Here is a 10,034-nt window from a genome sequence, read left to right as displayed (position 1 = left end):
TAAATAGATCATACAGATTGTATGTACCTTACAATACAGCCAGTCATAACTGCAAGTAGTTTTTCCAAGAGCAAAACTGTACTGAATTGAGAAGACAGTAATGAGTGTCAGCTAGGGATTTTTGATGATGTTTAATTATTTAGATGTGCATTAACATCATATGTACATATTTTTACATAAATTTAAAAAAACCACCAACCACTGAAGACAGTTTTCTTTCCTTGTATAAAATAAGAGAAAAATTTGAAGGTTATTTGAAATTGGGGCATTTGAACAAAACAGCCCTGAATAATATCAGGGAAGTTATCAGAATGGTTTAATTAAATGTCTACTTGATCATCATAGAAGCAATTCATAAGCACTAATCTCTGAACTAACATTTAACACAGGCATTCTGTTAGGACATACCAGTTTACAATACATAATTTTGACACAGACTTCAAAGCAATGTAGATACTTCTTATGAAACTAGTGCTGTCAAACCCATTGATCTGTTGTCAGTACAGCCTCATTATCAAGCTGCAATCCAGTTGTGATATTTATTGCTTACAAATGCTTCAAACTACAGGAAATCTTTGGTAAAACCAAAATTGATAAAATTTTCACAATAGCTTTACATGTGGTATTGCACAACAAGGCTGTTTCAATACACAAGAAAAAAAAAAGGAATGCTCAGATCCTCAGTGAGGAGATTAGAACTGTACAACATTCATTAGTTTACCATTATAAGCAGAATTTCTTTCCATAAATGTTTAAAATATCTTCTGGTTTCTTTCAGCATATATGAACATTTATTTTTCAATCTATATTTGAAACAGAGGAGTAGTCAAATAGAACAATTTAAATAAAAATTGGCAGCTATACAGCATTTTTTGTCTACCCTACAACAGCATCAGATCTTTTCAAGTCTGTACTTCACAAAAAACTCAAGAGGAAAGAAAAATGCTAAAAATAATCATAGTCCTCAGCCCTCTATGGAAAAGAGGAAAATAAGTTTCATGTCTATTCTTGAACATAGACATTTCTCTAGTGGTCCAATTGTGCAGATTCAAACCTAAGTGGCATTAAGCTGCTCTAAATGAGCTCTCAGCTCAGGACACAGTTCAGTTAGCAGCAGTTCCAGCAAAACCTGGAAAACAGAAAAGAGTTAAAATTATGCAGGTGCCAACAAAATTTCTTGTTTCTTCATCATTTTTAGAAAACCACAAATAACAGAAGCACATAGATTTGATTACATTCATCATTTGTGCAACTACTTTTCTTTCATCCAGAAGTTAGCACATGCCCTACAGATAACATGGGAAATGTCTTAAGGCTGAAAGGAGGCAGAGTTGAGGGCAGCTCCATTCAGATGGGAATTTCCCACGCAGTAAAAAGTGGTGCTGTTCTGTCGAAGACTCCACAGCATCATAAGCACCAGGGCATGCACCTTCTCTCTGGTGCTGGGGCAGCATTGTGTGACAGGCTGCTGTCTGGAATGTGCCAGAAGAGACTGATTGTGAAAGGTGTTATACTTAGATCCAGCTGCATATTCCAACTATTCCCAACAGCTGAGGAGTGGAACTTCTGAAAGGCTGTCATATCCTAACTATGAGCCAGTTCTGGTTCACCTTCTCTAGGATTCTCCAAGACATGGTTATTTTTCTAAGCTGTACGAAGAAATTAGTTTGTACCTTATGAAGTCAGGCACATAGGATGTGGTAGAGGATCTCTTTTAGACAAAAACAATGCTGCTGTTAAACAGTCTTTTGTTATTCAAACTTAGTCAAGTGATCAAACCTAGAGCAACTGATTTATTTTAACAATAAATAAATCTTTGCAAAAACATCCCCTAGGCTTTAATACTGAGTGAGTAGAGCTCAGTAACTTACAGGATTATGTTGTTAAATAGGTGCTTTTCTGGTTACTCACGTAAAGTAGATGCTTATTAGCCTTTCTCTCTTGCAATGCATTGAACACTTTCACTACACCATGACGGGCATTTTGTTGTCCAACAAGATTCTGCAGAGTATCTGCAACAAACATTCCTTCAGTTTATGTTGTTTCACTCATGCTAGGCAAAGCCTACAGCCAGAATCATCATTCTACTACCCAAAATCACAGTCATAAAGGTTGGAAGAGGACTTGCAGATCATCTAGTTCAATCATAAAGACCCATAAAGGAGGGGAAACAAAGCCACTGCACTTCAATGGTCCTTGGCTACAAGATACACAGAGTCCCTCCTCACCAACTTTTTAAAAACACAGCTTGAAAAGATACCCTTATTCTCCAGTTACTCAATAGATAACAGTGTGTGCATCTCAGAACATTTTAAGTGTTCTAACATAATACATCAAATGCCTTTTCAGTAGTTCACTTCACTAAGTCAAGTCTCATCTCACACATCATTAAACCTTTCACTTAAATATACCTTAAGCCAAAGACACAACTTCTACAACATTTCAAACAAATTTAGCACTTTAATTGACTCTCAGTCTTCACAGAGAATACTTGCCACAAGAAGGCAGTTAAGAGAATTCTAAGTCAATTATTTACACTTTGGATTAAATTAGAGAACAAATAGTGATTCAGTGCTCCATCATTAATCTAAGGTGCATTCAGCTATGTCCTGACATATGGCTCCAAGCTCAGAAACAAACAGGAAATCAAACAATAACACAAACCTACTATGGAAGGCTATTTAGGTAAGTAGATCAATATAAAACACGGGCAGTAAATGGAAGGGTTGTTTACACATCAAAAGACAAATATTTTGCATGCATACCTACTCCTTTTTTGCAGTAAAAGTTGATTAAACTACCTAATGCATGTGGGTATATGAGATATCTAAGTGAAGCCATAAAACAGCTCGTTCTCTTCAGATGGAGCAGAGAAAAAGCATTCAAGCTATGCTGAAGTGCATTTCCAGGTCTTAATGGCAATGATTTTGATTCTCTTCAGTTAGGTGCCTTTGGGTTTACATGATCTCTGAGGGGTCAAAAATATGTAACTGGATTTCCTGTCCTGTGAGTGGGACAGGATGGAGCATCTCAGAATGGTGCCCCAAAAACATTCTGGCTGAAAAGGCAGCTGCTCAGGCTTGGGAGATAAGGGTAGGCAAAGGAAAGTACTGAAAAAAACACTCCATCTAGGATCTTTTTCTGCCCAGGATGCAGGTCACTCTAACATTCAGTGCCCTGAGACCTCTTATCAGAAATAGACAACACACAACACTGACAGCATGTGTCTCTCTCTCCAACTAAAATATAAGAGGAAGAAGTAATTGGGGTGGGTGCCACTCTCCCTATTTGGCAAGTAATTCCAAGTAGCAGAGGCACATATTTGCTCACAGAGAACCAGCAGAGAGAGAATCGACTGAGATTCCTTGATGAACATTATACACAAAAATACAGCAATTCTGATTTTGCATCCACCAATGATATCTGAATCCAGGCCTTTTACCAGACAGGCAGGAGAGGCAAAGACTAAGACCAAAATCACCCTTATTTATGCAAATAATCATAATTTAAAACTCTACAGGAAAATAATTTGATTAACCAGTTTCCTTATTAGTTATTAAATCCACGATTAAGCAGAATCAAAGTGATCTCACCTGGAATGTTTTCAAGTAGTTTTTGCTGTGCTCTCTGTTTTGTCTCCTGCTTTTGTTCATCGCTCTTGGCTCTCGGTGGTGGAGCCAACTTTCCATTTGGCCAAAAAGCATCTCGAAACACACCAATGTAGTAAACAAGCATTGGTTCACTGAACATCCAGTGTACAGTGTCACGGATTTGCCTGTAAAGAAGTGTAAAAGGGAGCCCATCAGAGCTAGTCTCATGTTTTATCCATATTTATTCTTCTTACTTCTCACAGTAGTGGAAGAGATGTTCTTTTTCATGTAATTTTGCCAGTATACCTGAGTTGATTTCATTGGCATAACAGCAGGTCATATTCAGCTCTGGGTGCTCTAGGATTTAGGTCACTCCAGATACCTCACTTAGATCTGGAAAAGGTTGCTTTTCAATGTAATCCACAAACATCCATTTCAAATTACAAGTACTACATTGAAATATACATCAAAACCACATTTCAAGGATGGGCACTACAAATTCTCCACCAGGAAAAGTCAGGATAATCAGGTCACTAATAGTAGCAAACTCCAAACTAGTTGCTTGCAGAGATGTGTCTGCTAGGATAAAAATAGACAGTTTTGATAGAGGCACAGTAGGTTCCTTCACAGATAGCAAAGCACATTACTGAAGGGATTACAGACAGAGACCTCTTCCTGTGGCTGCACCACTTGCTGTACAGCACCAGGAGTCTAAGGTAGAGAGCAGGCTCCAGTCAGTACTGCTGCCCTACAGCTAAATCCCTTAAAATTAATAAAGTCAACCTAAATGTAAAAAGCTACACAGGAACTTTGCATGCAAGCTATGCTCACAAATCCTCTGCCTCTCTGTCCTCCTTCAGGCATTTTCCAATTATCAGCAGGGTATGAACAAATGAGCCAATCAATTTAAAACTCAGTGAGTGGATACTGTCTGAGACCAGTCCAATTTACTGCTACATAATGTACATAAGAGGCTTTAAAAGCCATGCTGGCAAGTGCAAATTTAGTCACTGATTGGACAAAGAACAGCCTGCTGTGCTGACAGAATACTTCTAAAATTTGTTTCTGACCAGGGATCCAGCTTTCCATATGAGGGTGTTTACAGACAGGTATGCTCATAGCATCAGGCAGGCCTCACCTAGCAGCATAAAGATAATTTACATATCTCTGTTTTCTCTAATAAATCTAACACTGCTGTAAATTGAGCTGCGGAAAACAAATGTAGATTATCATATCCAACAGGATGTCCAGATTATTTTTACCAGTTCTTCTGTCAGCCTTTTTCTAATAGAATGATGATAAAAATTCAGTTAAAGCAACAGCTACTTACTTGTTGATGGTTCTTCCAAAAGTGACTTGTACTAGTGCAATTAATGTTTTTCTGACCCACTTGAACACTAGAACAATGAAAAATTATAAAAAATAATGACCAAGTTAATAACATTACAGAACCCATGATCATGTGCAAAACCCTGCCCTACCTCCCACCAAACTAAAACCAAACAACCCACCCCTACAGTGAACATGTTGTTATAACCCTTTCTAAGATTCCATTAATTGTACAGAGGTTTCATTTTTCTTGATCACGTGCCTTGTACTGTTTGCTGTATGGTTTTTAAGTCCTGCAGATTATATAAGTATGCATATAAAATGCATTCTAGGTTATACCATAAATTTTTATATGAAAGAATATTGAATATTTCAAGTTTATTGAGCAATACAACTACTCAAACCCCTTTTTCTACTACAAAAAAAAAACAAATGTCCTCAAATTTCCCACCCTTTTCATACCTATGAGTATAAAGTACACACAGCAGCACCATTAAAATTCTGAAAACATTTTCACTCAAACCAAGCAGTCAGCTTTCCATTACAAATAAAGGAAACAAAAGTGAGTGCTTCCTAGTAATTACTGGTAAGTCTTTCTTTCATACTGTTCACCATCACAATAAAGTCTGTATTTGGAAGATACATCTGCCATTTTTGGAAGGTGACACATTTTGCAATAGCTACCCTGTAAATAATTTTATAAAGCATCATGTGTGGCTGCACATTCAAATAGAAACAAACATAGCTTTCTTTATTATCATCATTCAGTTACATAAAAGGGGGAAAAAAATCCAGTATTTAAGTATACCACAATTCTAGCATAATTTTTATAATAGACAGTGCAGAACTAAAATGCATATGTAATTCACTTAAAATGGATATTAAAATTATATTTCTTTGTCAGAAACATGTTCTATAATAAAGCTATCTTTCCTTCTTCAAGATTTCCTACAATCTAATGAACAGCCTATTTACAAAAAGCATACTATTGTCCTTTTTTCCTTTTTTCCTAATTTTTTCATGAAAAATTTAAAAATACCAACTGCAAATGCTCTCTCCTATTAGTTACATTTTTATTGCCATTTTATATTGTAATTTCACTCCAAAGTTATGAACTACTGAAGAATAGCTTGGTCCCAAACTGGCCGTATAGACTGCAAGAATGATGACTAAGTGCAATATAGATTGCACTTATTGAAACAGCACAAAAATCTGAATTATGAAGTGCCCTACAGAGCCCAGAGATTCCATTAGCAATTCACCAGGTTTACATCTTACTTCCTCGCAGCTCAAAAATCTCTCCAATCAGCATGAAACACGGCTCAGCAAGAGAGTCCTTCTTCCCATCCACCTCCTCTCCATAGTCCGACAGGTCACTGTCCTCTTCTGTTTCTTCCTAGGAAGAGAGGGACAACATGGCTATGTGCTGCAGTTCCCCAGCCTTCTCCAGAATGGATTTAGTTACTGGGGATAGTAACTTCCTTATGCTCCGAGGAAGGAGCACAGCCAGTTCTGTCAAAAAACAGTGTCAGAGCCAAAATCTGCTGCTGGCAGGATCTGGCAAACAGGAATCTTGCTAGGTATCTTGAAAACTTCCCAGTGGACTAAAGTGGCGAGGACACTGCACTGCTGAAATTATCATCACTGCTGTATCTTCTGCTTGCAGCCTTGCCCCAGTCAGCACCTCAATGCTGTCCAGATTTTCAGAATCTATGCCTATATTGCCCCATCAACACCAGCTGGATGAAGCAAAGCAGGTGATGTAGGAGTAGTGTACTGCTAGGAAACAGGTGAGAGCTGTAAGCAGGAGATGGCACTCAATAGTGTTTGTGATTGCAAAGCCTCCTCTGACACAACACCCATAAAAAACATTCAGGATGAGAAGCTAGACAGCTGGAGCTCTTTGCAATGCAAACAGCTGTGAGTAAAGGGGAAAATCTGGTTATTGCACAGGGAGAAGCAGGTAGCTGGCTCCCCAGGAGAACAGACAGTGCCTTCACAGCTGAAGCCACTCAGTGGGATCAGGCCCTAACCTGTTGTCCTTGAAGTAAGCTGGGAACCAAATCCAGCAGTGGAAGGGCAACTGGCCACTGCACAGACAAGCACCATTAATGAAAACTAGTCCCAGGCAGAAACACAAACTGTGATACTTAGTGACCTGAGCCTGAGGATACCCAAGCTCAGGGCCCCAAAGGGAGAAGAGCTATTCAGACAGACTCCCAGAAGGTGACTGGGTTGACCCACCTCAATCCTGGCAGTACCTTCTGTTCAAGAGTGATGGGCAGACAGCAGGTTGTTCTCCCTGTCACGAAGATTGCTTCAGGATCAGGACTACAACTCCTGTCATTACTCATGGCAGCCAACACATCCCTTTGCTTTCCTGGATCTTGCCCTGCCTGCCTATGCTTCGGGCAAAGCTAATGAGAGGCAGAGCTGACCTCCACTGAGGCTGGTGCAACGCCCCAGTCTCTGGATCAGGAATGGTCACGATGTGCAAATTTTCTTCTTCAGCCTGGTTTTCAAAGATATCAATCACGTCTTCCTTTCGTCCTCATCATTCCATCACCTAATACTGATTTATTTTTCTGCTATTCAGTGAATCTCCTGTCATTTAGAAAATGCAACAAGAACTTTAAGTTTTTACACTACAGTGCATTTTCTATCCAGTAAATTTATAAACCTAAAAGCCCTTCTTTCTAGATTATATCAACTGCATTTTTGCTCTGATTTGGTTTTGGTCTGGAGAGCTAAAAAATAAGTTCTAAAGCTAACCCTGTTCAAGGAGTTATATATATAAAGAAATTACTGCAGTATCTAATCCTGAACAATTTTATTACTCAAGAGATAATATGATTGCTCTGACATGTATTTGAAAAATCTGAGATGAGATTAAGGGCAAAGAGAGAGCTGAATGAGAGCATTCTACACTACAAAGTCCAAAACACAAACTAAACCAGGAAGTCTCAGTTACAAAAAGAACGCAATTATACCAGCTTTATGTGTGGTGTAACACAACTAACTTCATTTATGACCTTGTACCAAATGGTTTAACCCCAGTTTAACTGCTTTAGGAAAGTATCCAAGATTCTATCAGTGGGGCAAGACTGTGCTGATCCAAAGCTCTTAATGAAAGACATGGGAGTCCAGGAAACAGCAGAGCTAATCCCAGACTGCCTCACAATCTGTCTCCTTCCATTTTATTTTATTACTTTCACATTAGGACAATTGTTTGACATACTCATTCATAGGGTCTAAGAGTTCCCACCATCTGTATTCTGTTATGTGTAAGCTTAAGGAAAGAAGGGAGAAGAGAGGGAAGAGAAATGTGAAGCAATAACAGTTGCATAATTTCTGCTTTGTTTATTTGTTCTTTCTCCTTTCACACACTAGTATTAAAAATTCTCTTTCCTTCTCCTGTATTTCCCAACTATTTCCTCCTACACACTCCCGTAATACAATATCTGTGCAGTTTGGCTTTGTCTTGAGGATGTTTTTCAATTAAATAGCAAAATACAAATAGCTTCACACCTCAATGCTTTTATGCTACTTCTACCTGTCAGTCATTTTAGTGAAAGCACTTTGGATTTTAGAACTCCAGTACTTCTATCAAAGCAAAACTAGTTTCTCAAATTTTCTTTATGTTTATTACTCTGAAATGAGGCACATGCATTCAGCATCTAGATGCAAACAGAGCATACTTTTGAAAGGTATTATATATATATAATATATAGGATTTTCTTATTTCTGATATCCAAGACCACCTTTCTCCCTATTAAAAGCCTAGAAGTGTACATGCTCCCAAGTCTCAAAGTATCCTGCATAAGACCCATCTGCCCCAGACAACTACAGCATGTAAGAAATTAACTGTTAAAAATGAATTTTGTATAACATATACCTAAAAGAGGGAATAGAAACATCTCCTTGAATGTTGTATTATCTGAACATGAACAACACAGAACAGAGTGCCATGGAATTATGGTCAATTTAGTCAATGAGCTATTTTAGTCACTCATATATTATTCATTGCATTTTGAAAAACAATGGGGTTTTATGGCTTAATAACAAATTCTCCAACTGGTTTGCCTACATAGACTCCTGCCTGCATTTGCAAATTCCCTCAGTAAGCCTGTACTATTTGCCAACAGTTTTTCATCAAAATTAGCTCTGCTTCAGAAGTTGTCCTGAAATAGGGATACACAGCTGTTCTTGCCAAGAGCATATTCCTGAAGGAGAATTATTTTTACCTGCCAAAACCTGAAATATGCATGTCCAGAACTCAAAGACTGGAAAAATTCTGCTGTGAAAAAATAAACAATCCCACATGAACTGCAATTTGTTTATTTGCAATAGCTTACACATTTGCCTATATGCATGTACCAACAAGGAGGAAACCTGTTTCATTAATAAACATCTTTTAAATTCATAGGCAGCTCTTTCTTCTGACTCTTTGTTCACTTACAGTAAATTACGAATGACCTTTGGAAATACTGCCTGCCATTCAAATACTAATGACTCTCCCTGCTTACTTAGGATAAGTAATTAAATTTGGAAAGATTGCTTTTCTACTACTTACCTCCTGATGAGAAAACAAATCACCAGGAAGTCGTTCTAGAAATGAGGAGAGTGAGAACGACGACTTCTTGCCTTGCACATCAATAACTTTGAGGTGCTCTGGGGAGGGGCTCAAGAAGGCGTAAAGTGCTTCACTCTGGCAGAGTCTTTCATCAGAGAGTAATTTCTGTGAAACAAAAATAATGACACTTCACAACACAGCAACACATCAATTAAATATTTCTTGTTAAGGAATAAGATGTATTGAGGCATCCAATAAAACTGATTAAATCACAGCTCAAAGGTAGTGTGAGAAAATCCCTATCTCACAAAGATACTTTAAGAAACTATTTCTGAAGTACTGGAACTAGTAAGAATAAAGCTTTTAGTCTTTAAAACTTTCCTGTTTTATAACAATGTCTCATTTGTAAAAAATTTGTGAAGAGTTTTAGCTGAAAGCAGCAATTAATGGATTCATTATTTATAATTCCTTAATTAACAGAAGTTTAAATTAAATTACCACTAGAGGAATGGTTACTATCAGTCAAACTCATCTCAACTTCA

General features: G+C 37.8%; 1 protein-coding gene across 3 annotated transcripts in view; it reads right to left on the bottom strand.

Moving 5' to 3' along the window:
* Positions 1-112: 112 nt before the first annotated feature.
* The window catches only part of SNX25 (sorting nexin 25), an 83,343-nt gene continuing 73,421 nt past the window's right edge, over positions 113-10,034 (bottom strand). For 2 of the 3 annotated variants that reach the window (XM_041427881.1, XM_041427883.1), the window contains exons 14-19: positions 9,493-9,657; positions 6,198-6,315; positions 4,921-4,987; positions 3,594-3,775; positions 1,912-2,012; positions 113-1,129 (exon numbers count right to left, since the gene is read on the bottom strand). In XM_041427881.1, coding sequence (XP_041283815.1) covers positions 1,055-1,129; positions 1,912-2,012; positions 3,594-3,775; positions 4,921-4,987; positions 6,198-6,315; positions 9,493-9,657 — 708 coding nt within the window. In that variant the 3' untranslated portion in view covers positions 113-1,054. Of the gene's footprint in view, positions 1,130-1,871; positions 2,013-3,593; positions 3,776-4,920; positions 4,988-6,197; positions 6,316-9,492; positions 9,658-10,034 lie in introns of all 3 variants that reach the window. The other variant, XM_041427882.1, reaches the window with a different exon arrangement.

The sequence above is a fragment of the Onychostruthus taczanowskii genome, unplaced genomic scaffold (assembly GCF_017590055.1).
Source record: "Onychostruthus taczanowskii isolate IOZ18803 unplaced genomic scaffold, ASM1759005v1 scaffold12, whole genome shotgun sequence".
NCBI lineage: Eukaryota > Metazoa > Chordata > Aves > Passeriformes > Passeridae > Onychostruthus > Onychostruthus taczanowskii.
The sequence above is the reverse complement of the archived record's forward strand: the minus strand, read 5'-3'. Positions and strand labels throughout refer to the sequence as shown.